This window comes from Callospermophilus lateralis, unplaced genomic scaffold (genome assembly GCF_048772815.1).
Source record: "Callospermophilus lateralis isolate mCalLat2 unplaced genomic scaffold, mCalLat2.hap1 Scaffold_82, whole genome shotgun sequence".
NCBI classification, from domain to species: Eukaryota; Metazoa; Chordata; class Mammalia; order Rodentia; family Sciuridae; genus Callospermophilus; species Callospermophilus lateralis.
Window position 1 is genome coordinate 3,869,859 of NW_027516260.1, and position 21,032 is coordinate 3,890,890.

The 21,032-nt window shown below is 32.4% G+C and overlaps 1 protein-coding gene across 1 annotated transcript in view; it reads right to left on the bottom strand.

Moving 5' to 3' along the window:
• Nucleotides 1-4,672: 4,672 nt before the first annotated feature.
• The window catches only part of LOC143640992 (A-kinase anchor protein 9-like), a 59,994-nt gene continuing 43,634 nt past the window's right edge, over nucleotides 4,673-21,032 (bottom strand). The window contains 6 exon segments of the mRNA XM_077108463.1: nucleotides 4,673-4,816; nucleotides 5,294-5,434; nucleotides 6,485-6,688; nucleotides 8,382-8,738; nucleotides 9,499-9,591; nucleotides 10,739-10,838. Coding sequence (XP_076964578.1) covers nucleotides 4,673-4,816; nucleotides 5,294-5,434; nucleotides 6,485-6,688; nucleotides 8,382-8,738; nucleotides 9,499-9,591; nucleotides 10,739-10,838 — 1,039 coding nt within the window.

The window sequence follows — 21,032 nt, forward strand, 5'->3', positions numbered from 1 at the left end:
ATCCAGAATGTAGGAGGCAGGGGAAATCAAATTCTAATATGCATTATTATAATCAGAAGAGAGAATGAGGTAAAATCAACATTTAGAAAAAGACTCGAAAATTCAAGAAGTGTTTAATGGTCCCAAGCAACATAACTGCAAGAGGAAAAGTGGGTGGGGTGGGGAAAACTACACCTAGGCACTTCCCAATACAACTGTTAAAAAAACAGAGAAAGGACTACAGAAACTAGGGGAGGGATAAGACCAAACAACAATGATAATGGACTCCTTAAAGAAAAAATTTAAAACAGATGGTAATTAATTGGATATTTTTAAATTGCTAAAACTAAGTAACAGTCAAAATTCAGTAGCCAAAAGAAAGATCCTTTAAAAATGGAAACTGGTTTTAACTCTAATCATGAAGTTCATGTCAACCTAATACAGATTATAAAGGTAACAATATTTAGTGGATAAAATACTATTCTCTGTTTATCCTTGTACTACCTTTGATACACTAATCAAATCTGTCATTAAAGGACAATGTTCAAATAGAATGAAAATAATTTCAAATAAGAAACCAACAGTGTAGAATGCAGAACTACAGAAACTTTAAATATGTGTATAAATTGAATGAATGTCTTGTGGAGTTCACAGTATATGAAGTACTAACATACAATGCCACAACAGTTATCTAATTCAGGAGCTACTTAAAGCCCATAAAAAAATAATAAACCTATTAATCTATGTCAGGTTTTTATTAAATCCAGAATATATACCATGGCCTTTAAATTATGAGAAGATGAATAAAATTATAATTATATAATTATAATTCCATTATAATTTATGATTACATCAAGCTTATAGAGGGGATGAGGAAAATAATTAAAAATATTTAAATTATTAAAAAGATACAAGGAAGAAAAAAGAACACGTCATCAAATAGAAAGCAAATTCTTCATAAACCACAGGCACATATTGACATGGAGAGGCTTATATTTTAGAAAGTCCACTCAAGCGGCTATAGAGAAAACTACTAAGGATTTGAAATAAGTTATATACAAATATAAAAAATGGAGAATGAAGACAGATGATTTAGGTTAGAAACAGAAAAGATGACACAGGCATGAACTAACATAGTACCTGGAGATGAGTAAAAAGAGTACAAACCACAGATGACGACTGAATGAATTTTGGAGGAGTTGAGAAAAATAGTGCTACAATTTAATAGCATTAGAAAGAAAATTAATTGTCATTTAGGTCATTCAGATTACTAGTAGGGACAGAGAAAACAAGTGTTCTTTTTAAAAAATTGATAAAATGAGAAATGTTTCCTTGAAACAGGCCAGGAATTTAGAACTGGCCTGAACAAAAATTTGAGATTCTAAAAAGGTCACTTGGAGATCACAGAATTTTAGAAAAGTTAATGGAAAGGTTTCAATATTTAATGCATTAATTAGGCAACAAAAGTCAAAATACCTAAAAATAGTTAGATCTGTAAGAAGGTCTGTCTTTGCTTTACAAGATATATATATATATATATATATATATATATATACCAAAGAGTAAAATCAGGTGCAAACAAATAAAATCTGACACAACCTATTTTTAGAGAATTCAGGTATTTTTGTGGATTAAAAACTTCAAATGAACTTTCAAAAAATAACTAGCTCCACACTAAGAAGATTAATATATAAATATATTCTACAAACAAGTACTTCTGTAATCATAACTCCTAAGGTCTTTGCCACAGTCAATTTTGTGTGAACATCTGAGATATTCAAGTCCAAAACTTGTACCATCAATAAGTAAATATTATTCCTTTTTGAAGTTTTTATTCTACTAAAACATGTCATTCCAAATCACTCAGTATTTTTAAAGGTCCAGAGTTAGAGATACAAGTTCAAAACATTAGAATTACATAAGTGATCACAATGAAAGGTAATTAACATAAATATGGGGATCATAGAAAGGGTCTAGAACTTTGAGAGGTATTTCCACATCAGTGACTGTTAATACCATTTTACCACTTCCTGCCTTCATATGAATTTGACAATTGGTTACGATGTCCTCACAGCCTTAGTTTATGGTTCCAACTACCTCAGGACTCTTAAGACTGACAATGGAAAGAAAAATGCAACTTATAGGAAACAAAACACAAAGGAAAAAAGACAAATCTCTACTTATTACAACTAGAAGAAATTGTAAATAATCTCAAGAAAAGATAAAATTATCTATTAGTTCACACAGCGATAACAATAACAAACAATGAAAATCTTACTTTTGTAGTGCTATCTCATTTTTCTGATAGAGTTCATTTAAAATCTCCACTTTCTGCCTTAGAGTTTTGCATTCCTCTTCCAGTCCAACTTTAGAAGACTGTAGTGAATTGCAGTCACCTTCTAATTTCTTTATTTGGTCTATAAAGAATAAAACAGCTTATCTCTATATGTGTACATGGACTTAAGAACTTGTTTGAGGGAGTAGTGCCAAGAAAAGTAAGAAGCATGAAAGCAAGAAACCATTCTTTATCTTTCCAATAAAATTTTAAGTCTTTCCAACATGGCAATTTCTTCTCAAGAAGAACCCACCTTCTAGATTACATTTTGTGGACATCGAGGCTCTTAGGTTAAGTTGTAAAAGTTTTAGATCCTCTTCAACTGCTGATATTGTAGTTTGTGTCTAAAAATTGCAAAAAGAGAGGTATTCTTAAAAGTGAGGCACAGGAAGAATTCACAGGCACTATGGGACTCTTACAAAGAACTATACCTGAGAGACATCCATCATCTGCTTAATTTGATCTTTGATCTTCTCATTCTGATCACCTAAAAAACAAAAGACTTTAGCTTCTTCTTTCCTTACTTTTAACTCTATATTCTCCTAACTTCCCCAAACTAAATAATGATTGTGTTCAAACACCAGAAGAAAAAAAATCAATTAAATATCTAAACTGATTAGACTAATGACTTTTTAAGAGAATTGCAAGCTTAGATTTAAAAAAAAAAAAAAGAGAGAGGTGAATTTCAGGCTGGGGTTGTGGCTCAGTGGTAGAGTGCTCACCTAGCATGTGTGAGGCACTGATTTTGATCCTCAGCATAAAAATAAATAAAAGTACTCTGTCTGTCTTAAAAACAAAACAAAAAAAGGTGAATTTCTAGTTTGCACAACTAAAATGTTATCTATGCTATTCTTGTAAGATAAAAGCTTTTCTTCTCTCTCAGATCTATCTTCACCTGGGCAAGTAAGTGTCTTATTTAGAAAGATTCAATCCTCTATTTTCTCCCTGAATCTACTAACAGGTGTGGTTTGAAATACTTGCTATGTAAGCAATATCCAACTTGGGAGAAAACATCTGGAAATATTTTCCTCATCAGTAAACACTGTTACACTCCCTCTCTCTAGCTTTCTGATAGTCTCTAGCCTCTGTTCTCACAGCCTTAGTTTATGGTTCCAACTACCTCCAGACTCTTAAGACTGACTGTGGACCTTAAAACCACAGAGCCATAGAGATGATGAGTATCAAAATCAACTATCATCTGCATAAGTTAAGAAATAAATTTCTCTTACTGTACAATGTTCAATACTTAGAGGTATAGGATGAGACTATTGTAGCTGCAGTGTACTTACTAGTTTTCAATGGGATAGAAAAAGTCAGTGTTCTTCACATGCCTATTGCTACATTATACCCCAGAAACCCACCTCTGCCAATGCAACAGACATATCTATAGATCCAGTGATATGTGTCTACAACCCTGAAGCTTAAGAAGAAAATCAGCCAGCTGAAAAGTGGCATCTGTATAAATACTTAATTAAAGACAGGAAAGCAAAAAAAGGATTCAACCTCCCTGAGACTGATCTTACCTGCTACCTCTCCGTTGGTTAATTCATCTGACTCATCTTCTCTATTTTGATCCTCAGATTCAGATTTACATTGTAACCGATTCAACTGTGTGATATAATTAGTCAAAGCCTAGAAAAGAAGCAAAAGGTTGGAAGACTCTTGATTTTAATTCAGAAGATTTCAGGAGAATTCATGAGATGAAACATGTATTTGGAGTATAAACTTACATTAATAGTATCATTTTTGTGATTAAGAGCTACAAGTAAATCTTTCTGGAACTTCTCAAATGATTTGATTTGTTCACTGAGCTCAGCGTGTGATGCACTCCAGTCTTTGACTTCCTGCTGCAACTGAAAAGTCAAAACACATGAATTCCTATGGGTTAGGGAGGGGTTTCTGCACTGGATACATCAGGACTACAAGACTTAGACAAAGAAATAGAGAACCATACTCCTCCGTGGCCTGTCTCAATCGAGGGGGTTGAGACCTTGGTTAAGGAAGAGGGCGGAGTGGCCCCAACTCTCACAGCTGCAGTAAGAACATCAGAGCTCTCAGGAAGTTGACCCTGTTTATTGCATTCCCCAGAAAATTGCTGCCAATTCAAATAATTTACCTCCAGCAGGAATGGCTGGGCACATATGACTGTCTCCTAAATTTAGACTCCTTATCATGTAATCTTCCCTTGGCCAGTGAATCAGTAACTACTCAAAAGAGGATTATAAAATACTTAATTTTCTGGTTTAAAAAGTTTCTTTGAGGCTATGAAAGTTAATAACTGATTGACATTTTAAGAAAATACACATGTACTAGATAAAAATCAGGATGAATAAAGTTTATTACATTTGAACAACCATTTTAATTGACTTTGCACTGAAGAAATACACATTTTGTATAGCTTTCACTGGACAGACTATCAGGAGGTACATCTTCAGGTTTTCTGTCCATTTCCTTTTCTTTCAATGTCTGTTCCTCAATTTACCTTTGGTTTTCATTTTCATTCTGTTTAAGTTTGTGCAACGGCAGAGAGGACAAGACAGAAAGAAAACCTGTCATCTTAAAAACAGCATATCATTCTTCTATACTGGTATGATGTGAAACAGAAAGTGCTTGAAATGATATTTAACTACAATTTATCAAGAGATCAGCAGTATCAAAAAAAAGGATAAAACATTCAAGTGTAGAGATGAAAAATGTTTTAATGGCTTCAAACTAATATACTCTATATAGTGTGGCAATAAGGATTGTCAATAAAGGTTGCTCCTTGGTAGAACAACAGTTTCTCCTACAGCAATGCCAGATTCAAATTATCTTAAACAGAAAGCAAGGCATTTTGACTCCATCTACCTTACATCTAAGTGATCACCAATATGTTAAGCTTCGTAACTATAAAAATACTTCTCCCACCAACAATAAAGACAAACAAATCCTACTGCATTGTTGATCTACTGTTCCTAAATGCACCAAAGTCAATACTACCTGTGTTTGCGTACTGCTGCTACGCAGCTCACAACACAGCTTCTAACTTCCAGCTAAAGACAGCTGCTTTAGTGCTTCCAATTCCTCTAAAAGCATCCTTTCTCTTTCTGAAACCAGGTTTTCATTGTTTAATGAGGATCTCTAAATAAGAAAAGAGGTCATGGAAGAATATTGATTGCGATAGAGGTAAAAAGCAGAAACATCAAGCAGATTTCTTTTAACCCCTTGGGACCAAGAGACCTTGGTTCTACCTTATGATTCATATTTCATTATTAGGGATTAAAAGGCACATATGAAGTTCAATGCAAAATTTGCAACTTTAGAAAAAAGTTATTTAAACTTAAATATTCAGGAATTTGTATAGTTCAAGTAATTTTTTCTCCGTCAATTTTTGCATTGAAATTTTAGAAGAGTAAATTCACAAAATGCAATGAAGAAAAGCAAAACTGATTTTTCAAATGATATATTTTATTCTCAAATATCAATTTCCCTATTATTTTATATTTAAAAAATACACGTTTTAGTTTTCAAAATTAAATTCAATAAATTTGTTTTCATAAGAACTTTCATGTAAATATTTCTTGCTTTTCTGCAATAATTTTGTGAGTATATTTTATATAGCAGTTGACAAGAATATAGCTCCCAAATACCATGAGATATTTAAATTTAGAAAAGAATGTCTTATATAAATTTGAATTTCTCTAAACAACAAGAGATGTGTCCTTGGAGAGAGTTCTAGTAACAGATTACTTCAGAAGATTTTCATTCATGATTAAAAAGATGGATTAAAGATAGATAAAGATAAACCTTGGAGATGGTAATTGGTAGACTCACAGAACTATAAATGAACATTGAAAAAGTGAATGACAGCAACTGTATACTCAAGTACCTCAGTATAATATTTCCAAAACTCTCAAAGTGCTTTAGCTATGTATGGTCAATAGAATTTTTAAATTTATATTGTAGTCACATTTCCAGTGCCTGAAAGGCAGTTAAATAAAATGAAAATGCACATTATATCAGTTGAGTTAGGTGTGCCTAACAAGGTCTAAAGTTGATCCCAGGAACTTCCTGATGTTAAGTATTTGTAATTTATTTGTATCTAGGAAAAATAATTTTGACTTAAAAAAAAGCCACATTAAAAATACCATTATTTCAATTGAGGAGAAAAGAGACTCTAAAGTTCCATACCTGGGCTAACTGTCTATTAAGTCTCTTAATCTCTTCTTGTAGCTGCTCCATGTGTCTCATGTGTGCCTGCCTCAACAGTTCTGTGGCCTGTTGATGTTCTTCATACTGTTGTACAAGTTCTTGCCTCATATCTTCCAACTGTTCTTCGTTTGACATCATTTGTCTAGAAGCATCCATGCTTGATGTCAACATCTTACCATGAATCTTTGATAGGAAAAAACACAAGCAAAAAACTCAATCATAACATATTTTGTGGCAATTAGTCAGCATTGATACTCTAACTGAATATGAAAACAATTCTATTAACAACAAAAAGCATCTGAGTTTTAGTTTTATTATTAAACAAAAGCATAAATCACTTTTTTAAAAAAAATATTTTTTAGTTGTAGATGATCATAATACCTTTTTTCATTTATTTTATGTGGTGCTGAGGATCGAACGTAGTGCCTCACCCATGCAAGGCAACACAACCCCAGCCCATAAATCACTTTTTTAAAAAAAGTATTTTTCTTATTTATAATTCCAAAACAACATGAAGTTAATTTATTACCACCATATATGTTATTTTCCAAAAGGAAACAGCTACTTACAAGATAGTTTAGCTAAAATCTAATTCTAACAGAGAAAAACAAAATACTCAAGATTATTTATCCACCCCCTCCAACCCCCACCCCATCCACTGTTTTTTCCGCCCATACTAGAGATTGATCCCAGGGCCTCACACATGCTGGGCAAGTGCTCTACGACCAAGCTACATCTCCAGCCCCTTCTCTTAATGAAGTTATAACTCCTTTATATCTCTTGATATTTTATAATGGGGAAATAATATAAAAAACAAAAACAAATATATACACACACACATACACACACACACACACACACACACACACACACACACACAAAGTTTATAGGACCAGGGTTGTGCCTCAGTAGTAGAGTGCTTGCCTAGCATGCATGAGGCACTGGGTTCAATCCTGGGAACCACATAAAAATAAACAAATAAAATAAAGGTATTATGTCCATATACAACTAGAAAAATATTTTTAAAAATTGAGTTCACAAAATATAAGGAATTTTGCCTATTTAATTTTTATTCATTGGTCATCACAGTATGATAGAAAACTGCTTATTCAAAAAAAAATTATAATAAATTTTATTTGGAAATAAATGCTTTACATTTATGAGTTTCTCACACTCTTGACAAGTCAATAGGTTCTATGAATACTTCAATCCCTTAAGATACTAATTAAAATCATTCTGCCTTGAACAGCTACAGCTAAATTAGTTTTCATAAACATTTCACAAGTTTTGCATTACATAAAAAGCTGACATTTTTATTTGAATACTCCTCTGAACAAGATATATCTATCCTGAACACATAAAATAAATTTGAAATTCAGATAATTTTAAAAGAAGTAGAATTTATTGTTTTCTAATAAAGGCTGCAATTCGTTGGGGTAACAGATCCTCAACTAACAAGAAAAAAGAATTAGTATATAGATAATAAGATACTTTGAATTGTCTTCTTGAATTCGTAGCAATTTCCTTTTATGTTCTTACATTTAATTGAGCAAATCATTTGGCCCCAGGTATTACCTAGTTATAATATAATTAATCTTCAATTAGTTTAAATAAAATTAACACAGGTATAATTTACAATGAGAACTTAACATGTACTATGTCCATAAGACAACCAAGAATACTATGACCTGACTTATTTTATACTTCACACAAATATTGTTTCACTTAATCAAATACCTTATAATTAATAAAATACATTAAATTCAAGACTGGACTTCGTACTTTCATTCTCTATTAATCAGCATTATTGCTACTGTTTTAAACTGAAGATATTATTATAAATTTTTCTTTTTTATATTCAAAGAAGCATACTTACAGATTTGCTAACTATAAATGTTTTGTCTTTGGAGAACATTTCTTCTGAAATAGTTAGTTGGTGGACCTCTGATTCTACTATATCATCAAGATGATCACTGTTTGGTAATAGAACTTCTCCATCTTCTCCTAACTCTTTACTAAGTGGCTTAAATTCTTCTTTAAATTTCATGTCCAATGCATCAGAGGTCTAAAGATCAATTTGATCCTGAGATAATTTCATTTCATTAAAATAATGTTTTTCATTTTGCTGACAGGAAGTAAGTGCTTGTTTTGATGACATAGTATTTTCTTTTCCCTTTGATAGTCTAGATAGTTCAGTTTGTTGAGCAAATGCAATGCTCATTGACACAATGACCTAAAGAAAATCAATCAAACAAACAAAAAAGGATTAGATTGATAAATACCAGCTGGATTTAAAAAGTGGGTGATTACTCAAAATTATATGAATTAGAAAAAAGCCTGGCCTCATAGTTTGAAAAACAAAAAATAAATCCTCTGATAAAGTGATACAGAGATAGGCTATTTTTCAATAAATTTAACATCAAAGTGTTTTACTGCCTGCCTTTTAAAATAAAACAAGCAAAACTTTTCTAACTATAACATCAATAAATGCTCAGTACAAAAATAAAAAATAAAATTAAAGTCTTTATATTTCTTCCTTCCAAGAAAATTTACTTGCCCATGAGTGATAATGTTCTGTGACAATCCTCCATCAGTATCTGTAGTTATTATCTAACATTACAATAATTTATCAGGGTAATACAACTAATTTTTCTCTTCATAACTTTTCCCTCATTTTTAGAATGCCAAACTCCTTCACAAGGTAACTATTTACAATGTAACACATATATAAAAACTTGTGGCATTCTGAAAAATTGTAATTACTATTCTATATTAAGAAAAAAATGTTCTTTTCAATGAAAAGCCCCGCAAAACATTCTATGAAGCAGCAATAATAGTTGATGCTGTTACACAACTGTTCGATGGACTATGTATGAAACTTACAAATAAAAACAAAGTACATACCATCAATATAATCCATGCTTTTTTTGACAGTTCAAAGATCAAGAAAATCTATAAACCAAGAAAAACTTGCAGATGAACTATAAACTTACCTTAGCTATTTCTTCTTCTAATCTTTCTTGGTATTGTTTTTCCAACAATTTAACCATATTTGTTTCTTGTTTCATTCCACATTCCTTAGAAAACTAAATTGAAGGGTGAAATATGACAATTTACAATGATTTTATACCATTAATTTTAAGGATGTAGTCAATATTCCAAAAATACCACTATTTTTGGACACTTTCAAATAAAAATAAATTTCAGTTATCTTTTAACTAAAAACATTTAATCTAATAATCCTACGAAATAATTACACTTACTATAAACTTAAAGATGCAAAGAGAGAAATATATTTACATATCTGTAATTATTAGCATAAATTCTAGGGTGGGTTAAGGACACTTAAATATAATTAATAAGACATATGTATAAATGTATATTTATTTTAAGTAAAATGTTAACAAGTGGCTATGTTTGATAATGAAATCATGAGCAAATTTTCTTCTTCGTATTTATTAAAGAACACAATTTTCCACATACAAATTATGTTTATCAATTAAAAAAATAAATCTTCTTTTAGAAATGTAGATATAATGTCAACATGAAAGTATTTGTTTATTTACCAATTATTTGAATTTCATCCAACAGACATTTAATAAGGGATGAGTGTGGCTCATATCTCTTCTTAATATCCAGAATGAGAATGGGCAATAGTCAGTGATTTTAATTTTTACTAGAATTTAGAATTATTGAGTGAAGATGAAGATGCAGTTGGGGGTTTGAAAAAAGTTTTGAATAATACAATGTTGAGGACAGGCAGAGAGTGGTTCAGTGGCAAGCACGGTAAAAAAAAGTGTTTTTCTATCATTACTTCTGTTGGAAGATGGCCTGATCCATTATTCCAGCCCTAGCACCTTGGATTTTAGGGAATCCTATACACCATTCTGAAGATACCCTCTGCTTCCATAAGGGGAAGAAAAGACTATGTTGGCCATGGTACTGAAGCTGATTTGTTACACAGTTCATAAAGAAATGTTACAAAGAAAAAATTTAAACTTGTAACAGGGGAAGAAAATTCTCAAATTTAACTTTCTCTGTGTTTTTCCTATGCTATGAAAATATTTCTATAGACATTCTGGATCTTTTACATAAGGTATTATCCTCATGCTTTATGCTTAATCTTAGCCAAATATTTACTACATAATTACAAAACTGAAGACATAAAATTGATAGTAAGAAAAAGTATCAGTTTACATAACTGTTTAAAAATGAAGATTAAAAATAACATACCTCTATTGCATGATCAATATTCTTTTTTAGACAACTTCCAGGATGTACTACTGATTTCTGTACATCAGATTCTTTAATTACCACTGAATCAACAGAGAAGCTAAATATAAATAAAAAAGTATAAAAAAATTAGTGTTGTGTGTTTTATCCAAAGTTTCTACCATGCATAACGTGTACTGAGGCAGTGGGGAGACAAGAATGATAGTTCCCCCAGGGTTACAAGTATTGTAACTTAAAACATTTTTGACTAATTTTTCCATTTAAAAGTAACAATGAATATTATGTCATTTAATGAATTTCAGTATAAATGTATGATAAAAAATTTATTATGTAAAAAAAACATTTTTAATAAGTCTTTTAAAAATAACATCTTAGATATGCTTATATAGCAACAGTGTACATAATATAACATACTATATACACTGATACTACACACTACTTATATACCTAAGATATATGATACATATTATTCATATTACATGGCTATATAAATTACACAGACACAAAACATATAATAATATAGAATATATTATATTGGATTAAATATATTAAAAGAGCCAGGTACAGTGGTGTGTGCTTGCAACTCCAGAAATTTGGAAGGTTGAGGCCGGAGGATCAAAAATTCAGGATGAGCCTTAGCAATTTAGTGAGACTGTCTTTCAAAAAAAAAAGGGGTTGGAAATGCAGGAAGATGACTGAATAAAGTATTTGCTTCCCTGACAGATCTGTGGAGTGAACCAAGAAAAGCAAAAAGGTCATTTTTTTCAACAAGATGGGTGAATGGTCCAGAACTAGGAAGGACTTAACTGGAATTTAATACTGGATACTCAAAACAGATCATGGACTCAAGAGATCTTGTATAATAAAATAAGGGGGAAAGATCCCCAGCTCCAGAGCTGTAAAAGAGCTGGAAGGACAAACCAGAATAATCCCTATGTGAATGTAGTAAAGCAATAAAGGAACCCCCATTCCTAGGAAAACAGAGGTGTTTTGCTGTATGGAGAGCTTAAGAGCTCAGAGATACTGCTCGAAAAACAACAAACAAACAAACAAAAAAACCTAGTAAGCTGTGCTGCACAGCATCTGTGTACAGGAGGGAAGCCACCAGCTTTCTTGGTGGCATGCATGGATGACAGCAGAAAGAACCCTTGAGAAGCAGTGGCTGGGGGGCCTGCAGCTAGATGAGTCAATTATTGGCTGATTGAAGTCTGGCCCCAAAAATGTGCAAGGCATACAGATGCTGTGTGATAGAGAGTGTTCCAAAGTGACCAGGAGAAAATCAAGCATGGAGGGACATTTACACAGGAGAATACTGATCAAGGAAACCCACCGGGCTTTCCCCTCCCCATCCAATCAGCTGCTTGCAGTACTGGCTGGAAGAGAAGTGCCTGACTGTGAATCTGAAAGGACCGGCAAAGGAAGAGATCAAGTTTGGAGACCAAATGACGACCAGGGTTCATGGGGTCTGCAGGCAAAGTAGTGGGCAAAGAACAGATTCCTACATCACATGCGTAGAACCTAAAGGAGATTCCTGAGGTACGGTCTTCCAATGTGGACAGACAATTGCTGAGCCTTGGAGGTGTGATGAATTAAAATCTTCAGACCAATAGGCACGCAGTAAAGAGATTGGAACGTACCTAAGCCTACACCTTGGCTCTAGTAGTTCCGCTTCCAGGACTAACACTCTCACCCTAGCAACCCTAACTACCCTGAGGGTAGTGCTAGCATCAAATTCCAGACAACATACCTAACTGCTCAGAAGAGAAGCTGAGAAACTTGAACTGCAATGAAAAAAAGTGTTCAATTTTTCATCCAGATTCCTTTTTTTTCTTCTCTCACATGTCTACCATATTTGAAACCAAGTATTTTTCATGGATCATTTTATTGAGGACTGGGATATCTGAATAGTACATTACAGTTTTGTTGTTTATTATTTTCTTTTAAAAAATTCTCTCTCTCTCTCTCTCTCTCTCTCTATATATATATATATATATATATATATATATATATATATATATATATATATATTTCCCCTCTCATTTATCGGTTTCCTTGGATTCTCTTTCTCACTTTTCTCTTGCTATCACCAAACCTCTATTAAGTTCTCCCTTCATTCTTCCTATAATTTTTAAACTTCTATCTTTTCTGATCCTTCCTCATAAACATCACACCCTACATGACTTTTGTTCTCTCTTTGTCCACCAATGGAAACTGTAAACTTTTTTGCAAACTTACTGTTTATATTGTGGACAATAATTGAACACATCATTTCAGTTTACTTGAACAAAACTGTGGATGCCTTAATAGGAGCTATTTGGTTTAAGGCTGTATATTGTTTGTTTTTGGTGCAGTTATTATTTGTCTCTTCCTTAAAGGTGAGGTACTAGAAATCTTCAGGGACACTATGAATCTACAGGGTAGACACTGTACTGCCTGAAATCTACACTGCTAGAAGAACAGACATAAGAACAACATGAGAAAACAATGGAACAAAGTGGCCCAAACAAACCAAGATGATCCAATAATTAAACCCATAGACAACACAGTAAAAGAAATGTAGAAAAGGAATTTAGAAAGTACATATTAGACTGACCTGGTACATAAAGAATGATATAGGGAATAAAATCAGAGATAAATTTGAGGAGGTAAAAGATCATTGCAGAGGCAGAGATTCTCAGAAAATGACAACAACAACAAGCCCAGAAATCCTCAAAATGAAACAATCAATAAACCAATTAAAAATTCAATGGAAATTATTATCAATATACTAGACCATTTGGAAGATAGAACCTCAGGCAATGAAGACAAAATATATAATTTTGAAAATAAAGTTGACTACACAGGGAAGATGGTAAGAAACCATGAACAGAACTTCCAAGAATGATGAAATAACAAGGAAAGACCGAATTAAGATTTATCGGGATAGGTGAAGGCATAGAGATTCAAACCAAAGGAATGCCCAGTTTTTCAATGAAATAATATGAAAAAATTTCCAAAATCTGAAGAATGAAATGGAAAATCAAATACAAGAGGACCTCAAATGTACAAGATCACAACAGACTCACATCAAGACACATCATAAAGAAAAAGGTCAAATACAGAAAATAAGGATTGAATTTTAAAGGCTATGAGAGAAAAAATATCAGATTATATAAAGAGGGAAACTAATTAGGATCTCAGGTGATTTTTCAACCCAGACCCTCAAAGCCAGGAGGTTCTGGAATAATATATACCTAGTTCTGAAGAAGACGGATGCCAACCAAGAATTTTATATCTAACAAAATAAAACTTCAGATTTAAAGATGAAATAAAAACCTTCCATAATAAACAAAAGTTAAAAGAATTCATAACTAGAAAATCTGTGCTATAAAACATTATCAACAAAATATTCCATGAAGATGGAAAAAAAAGTCAAAATCAACAAAGGGAGGAGCCATACAAAAGGAATAATCAATCAAAGGAGAAATTAATTCAAAGTAAAAAGTAGAAATAAACTAAAATGACTGGGAACACAAATCATATCTCCAAAATAATGTTAATGGTCTAAACTAATAAACCCAAAAGACATAGATTGGCAGATTGGATTAAAAAAACAAAACCCAAAAGTCTGTTGTCTCCAAGAGACTCACCTCATAAGCAAAGACATCCACAGAGTGAAAATGAAAGGACAGGAAAAAACATATCACTCACATGGACTGAATAAACAAACAGGGGTTTCTATCCCCATGTCAGATAAAGTGTACTTCAAGCCAAAAGTTAATCAGAAGGGACAAAGAAGACATTTCATACTGCTTAAGGGAATTATACATCAACAAGACATAATACATTAAATGTTTATGCCCCAAACAATGGAGCATCTACATATATCAAACAAACCCTGCCTCAATTTCAAGAATTAAATAGACCATAATACAATAATACTGAGTGACTTTAACAAACCTTTCTCACTACTGGATAGATCGTCAAACAAAAACTAAACAAAAAAACTATAGAACTTAATAATATAATCAATAATTTATACTTAACAGACATATAAAGAGTATTATATCCATCAACGAATACATGTTCTTCTCAGCAGCACACAGACTCTTCTCTAAAATATGAGATTATACCCTACATTCTATCAGATCATAATGGAATGAAATTAGAAATCATTGATACAATAAAAAATAAAAACTCCAACACCTAGAGACTAAATAATACGCTATTGACTAACCAATGGATATAAGAAGAAGTCAGGGATGAAATTTTTAAAATACTTACCGGAGATAAATGAGAACTGATACAACTTGTCAAAATCTCTGGGACACTATTAAGCTAAATTCATTAAAAGAATGGAAAGTCAATGAGTAAATGACCTAACATAAGATCTCAAAGCCCTAGAAAAAGAAAAACAAATCAACACCAAAAGCAGTAGAAGACAGGAAATAATTAAAATCAGAGCTGAAATAAATGAAATTGAAATAATCGGAACAATTAAAAAATTAACAAAACAAAAAGTTGTGTCTTTGAAAAAATAAATAAAATTGATAAACTCAATCATGCTAATGAAGACAGAAAACTCAAATCACTAAAATTCATAATCACAAAAAATATTACAACAGATACTGTTGAAATACAGTAGAGAATCAGAAGCTATTTTGAAAATTTATACTCCAATAAAAATGAAAAATTTAAAGACATCAACAAATTTCTAGAGACAAATGAGCTACCCAAATGGAATTAGGAGGACATACACAATTTAAACAGATCAATTTCAAGCAATAAAATAGAAGAAGTCATCAAAAGCCAACCATTTAAGTAATGCCCAGGATGAAACAGATTCTTACCCAGTTCTACAAGACCTTTGATGAATTAATACCAATAAGCCTCAAACTATTTCATGAAACAGAAAAGGAGGGAACTCTTCCAAACTCATTCTATGAAGCTAGTATCACCTGATATCAAAATCAGACAAAGACACATCAAGGAAAGATAACTTCAGACCAATTTCCCTAATGAACATAGATGCAAAACTTCTGTATACAATTCTGGCAACTCACATATAAAAACATTAAAAATATAGTTGTTATGGTTTGGTTGTGAGGTATCCCCAAAAATTTCACATAAGACAATGCAAGAAGATTCAGAAGAGAAAGGACTAACCTAATCAGTGAATTAATCCCGATCGGAATTAAATGAAGTGGCAGGGTATGGCTGGAGGAGATGGAAATTGGGGGGATGGCTATGGAGTATACATTTTTTATCTGGAGAGTGGAGTCTCTATATGGGGTATATATTTTGTATCTGGAGAGTGAAGTCTCTGTCTCTGTTTCCTGATCACTATGTGAACTCCTTCCCTCTGTCACACTCTTCTTCCAGATGTTCTGCCTTACCTCAAAGCCCAAGGGATGGAGCTGGCCTTCTATGGACTAAGACGTCTAAACACCATGAGCCCTCAAATAACACCATGAGTCCTTTTCCTCTCTTAAAATTGTTCTGGTCAGATCTTTTAGTAACAGAAATAAGAAAGCTGACTAAAACAATAGTGCATCATATTCAAGTGGGATTCAAGGTTGGTTCAACATACAGAAATAAATAAATGTAATTCATCACATCAATAGACTTCAAGAAGAATCATATGATCATTTCAATTGGAGCACAAAAAGCATTTGACAAAATAAAGCACCCTTTAATATTTAAAACACTAGAAAAACTAGGGATAGTAGAAACAAATCTCAACACTGTAAAAGCTATACATGCTAAACCCAAGACCAAAATCATTCTAAATGGAGAAAAACTGAAGGCATTCCATCTACAAACTGTAGTAAGACAAGAATACCCTTTTTTTACCACTTTTATTCGATATAATCCTGGAAACTAGCCAGGGCAAGTAGACAGAAGAAAGAAATTAAAGGGATACAAATAGAAAAAGAACTCAAATTATTACTATTTGCCAACAATATGATTCTATATTTAGAAGACCTAAAAAATCCAACAGAAAACTTCTCGAATTAATGAATGAAATTCAGCAAAGTAGCAGGATATAAAATTAACAACCATACATCAAATGCATTCCTATATATCAGTGATAAAGCCACTGAAAAAGAAAGTAGGAAAACTACCCCATTCACAATAGCGTCAAAAAATAAAATAGAATATTTGGAATCAATCTAACAAAAGAGGTGAAAGACCTCTACAGTGAAAACTACAGAAAACTAAAGAAAAAATTGAAGACCTTAGAAGATGGAAATATCTCCCATGTTCTTGGATAGGCAGAATTAACATTGTCAAAATGGCCATACTACCAAAAGCATTATATAGATTTAATGCAATTCCTATTAAAATTCCAATGACATTCTTTGTAGAACTAGAAAAAGCAATCATGAAATTCATTTGGAAAAAAGAGACCCAGAATAGCCAAAGCAATCCTTAGGAAGAAAAGTGAAGCAAGAGGCATCATAATACCAGAAATTAAATTATACTACAGAGCCATAACAGCAACAACAAAAAACAATGGGATGACACTGGCACCAAAACAGACACATAGACCAATGATACAGAATAGAAGACATAGAGACAAACCCATATAAATACAGTTATCTCATACTAGACAAAGGTGACAAAAATACTCACTAGAGAAAAGATAGCCTAATCAACAAATGGTGCTGGGAAAACTGAAAATCAACATGAAGCAAAATGAAATTAAACCTCTATCTCTAATCTTGCACAAAACTCAATTCAAAGTGGATCAAGGATTTAGGCACTAGAACAGAGACCATGCATTTAACAGAAGAAAAAGTAGGTCCAAACTCTACCATCTCAGCTTAGGAAATGACCTCCTTAACAAGATTTCTAGAGCACAAGAACTATAAGCAAGAATCAATAAAAAGATTCAAACTAAAATGGTTCTTCACATCAAACAATCAATAACATGAAGAGAGTGCCTACCGAATGGGAGAAAACCTTTACCACACATACACCTCAGAGCATTAATCCCCAGGATATATAAAAAACTCAAGAAACTTAACACCAGGGGCTGTGGTTGTGGCTCAGTGGTAGAGTGCTTGCCTGGTATGTGTGAGGGACCTAGGGTTTGATTCTCAGCACCACATATAAATAAATTTAAAAAATAAAGATTCAACAACAACTAAAAAAAGTTAAGAAACAATAAAAACACCAGAAAAACAAACCAATCAATAAATGGGCTAAGGAACTGAACAGACACTTCACAGAAGACATACAATCGATCAACAAATATGTGAAAATACATTCAACATCTCTAGCAATTAGAGAAATGCAAATCAAAACTCCAATGAGATTCTATCTCACTCCAGTTAGAATGGCAACTATCAGGAATACGAGCAACAGGCCTAGGGACATAGCTCATTTGGTAGACTGCTTGCCTCACATGACCAAGGCCCTAGTTCAATTCTAAGCACCACAAAAAAAGAAAAAGAAAAAATATGCAACAATAAATGTTGGCAAGCATGTGGGGGTAAAGGTACACTCATACATTGCTGGTGGGACTGCAAATTGATGCAACTACTATAGAAAGCAGCATGGAGATTCCTAAGAAAACGTGGAATGGAACCACCATTTGACCCAGTTATCCCACTCTTAGGTTTATACTCAAAGGGCTTTAAATCAGCATAATACAGTGATGCAGCCACATCATGTTTATAGCAGCTAAATTCACAATAGCTAAACTACGGAACCAACCCAGGTGTCCTTCAACAGATGAATGGATAAAGAAAGTGTGATATATATCTTCCCAATGGAGTATTACTCAGCCTTAAAGAAGAATGAAATTATGGCATTTGGTGGCAAATGGATGGACCTGGAGAATATCATGCTAAGCTAAATAAGCCAATCCCAAAGAACCAAAGACTGAATATTTTGTCTGTTATGCAGATACTAATTCACAATGGGTTGGGGGGGGTAGGGAAGAATAAACATATTTTGGCAATGAGGGGAGGGGAGGGTTATGAGGGAAGAAAGAATAGTAGAATAAATCAGATATTATTACCCCAGGTACATATATGATTACATCACATATTCTACATCATGCACAACCAAAGAATGAGAAGTTATACTTCATTTATGCATGATATGTCAAAATGCATCCTACTGTCTTAGATAACTGGTTAGAAGAAAAAAATTGTTAGAACTAAAAAAATAATTAGTTATTAAAACTACATATATAGAAATAATAGTTCATTAAATTTGATTTGTCTAACATTACCCAACTGGTATGTGGTAGATCTGAACATGAGTTATTTTAAACAAAAACAGTAGTTCTGAAATAAAAGAAGAGGGGTGAGGATGTGGCTTGGTGGTAAAGAGCCCCTGAATTCAATCCCTGATACAAAAAAATATATAAATATATAAAAATATGTGTGTGTGCATGTATGTATGTATGTATGTATGTATATATATATATAAAGATATATCTAAGATATATTACTGAGTTAAAATAGCTTGTAAATTCTCACTTGCCTTAAAAGCCTGTTTTAACATATATGTCTATATAAATAGGAAAATGTCTGAAAGAATACATATCAAAAGTAACAATGATTGCTTATATTGGAAATGCAGTGTGACAACAGGAAAGAGAAGGTTCTTAACTTACAGTTAGTTTAATTTTAACTTACAATCAGTTTGATTTTAATTTTATCTACCCACATATCTTTTGGTATGTATGTCTGAATTCTGTATTGTTATATAAGCATTCACTACATTGTAACAATGTTTTCTTAAAATGTCTATTCTTATAACAATAAGGTAAGATTAGTATTTAGAAATCATGTGGATTTAGAATACATCAGTGACTTAAATAGACAAAGATAAGCTTAAATTCCTAGGGTGGGGTTGTGGCTCAGTGGTAAAGTACTTGCCTAGTGTGTATAAGGCACTGGGTTCAATTCTTAGCACTGCATGTAAATAAATAAATAAATAAAATAACAACTAATAAAAATTTTTTTTAAAAAGGCTTAAATTCCTTAATCAAAAACAAACAAAATAAAAAATACTTCCTCTAAATTTATATATATTTGTATATATAAATTACATACATACATTATTTATATACACATATATATGCACACACACAATGATTATAATGTATGTGTACATATAAAACAAATAATTTTAAGAAAAAATGAAGTAGAAAAGTAAGACACAGACTATTTGGGGACGATTTTAATTTATGTAAGAACATGACATCTAAGTAAAGATCCAAAGGAGATGAGGGTGTGGGCATACAAATACCTGGAGAATAATCATTCTAGGTAGAAGAAAAAGCCAATGAATCCCTAAAGCAGAAGCATACTGATATGTGATATATTTGAGGATCACAGTGGGGGATGTATGAGGTTTTTTTTTTTTAATCTTTTAAAATTGTTTTTAGTTGTCAATGGACCTTTACTTTATTTATTTATATGTGGTGCTGAGAATCAAACCCAGGACCTCACACAAGCCAGGCCAGCACTTTACTGCTGAGCTCCAACCCCAACCCCATGGGATTATATGGTTTGAGAACAGTAAGTGATAAGAAAGTCAGTAGGAAATGGAAGTCAAAGATGTCATGGTCCTCAGGACTAGTGAGACTGTAAAGAGCAGAAGAGGATTAGAGTAACATGATGTAACTGAAATTATAAAAGCAAAGGTTCTGGCACTTGTGTTGACTATATAGAGAATAGACTGTAAACAGAAGTTGTGTAATCCAGGTGAAACACAAAACAATAACAGGGACCAGTGGAGCAGTAAGGAGTGGCACAGTTTTGATGTACTTTGAAGGTTAAAAAAACCCAAGATTTTTTCATAGAACGGCAGAAAGTTATGACAGAATGGAGTTATGATGGATGAATATGGCTACAGAAGGAGCAAATTTTAGAAGATCCTGATCCAAGAAAACATACATAGTGGTAATTGAAGATCATTTCTTCTCTTCTCATAGATCAGGGTTCTATTTGGAGATGATGAATTTGAGCATTAGACAATCAAATGGAGTATATTCAAGTCATAGTGGAATGATCATACTTAGACTATTTAAGTATTCACCACATCAACATATCAAAGCCTAGGCATATAATAAACAAGTAAATGTCTACTACCTGACTTATTTTAATTCAGAAAATAGATTAATAATAACATCTTTATAAAAGTATAAGTAAAATTCCTATAATAAAATGTCTTTGGTTTATACCAACATTTATTTCACACATTTCAAAGATACAGAATTATCTCCTGCTCTTATTTCTTAAAAATGTTACATCCTATCTCTTTGTTAAAGTTATATTTTATTCTTAAAATA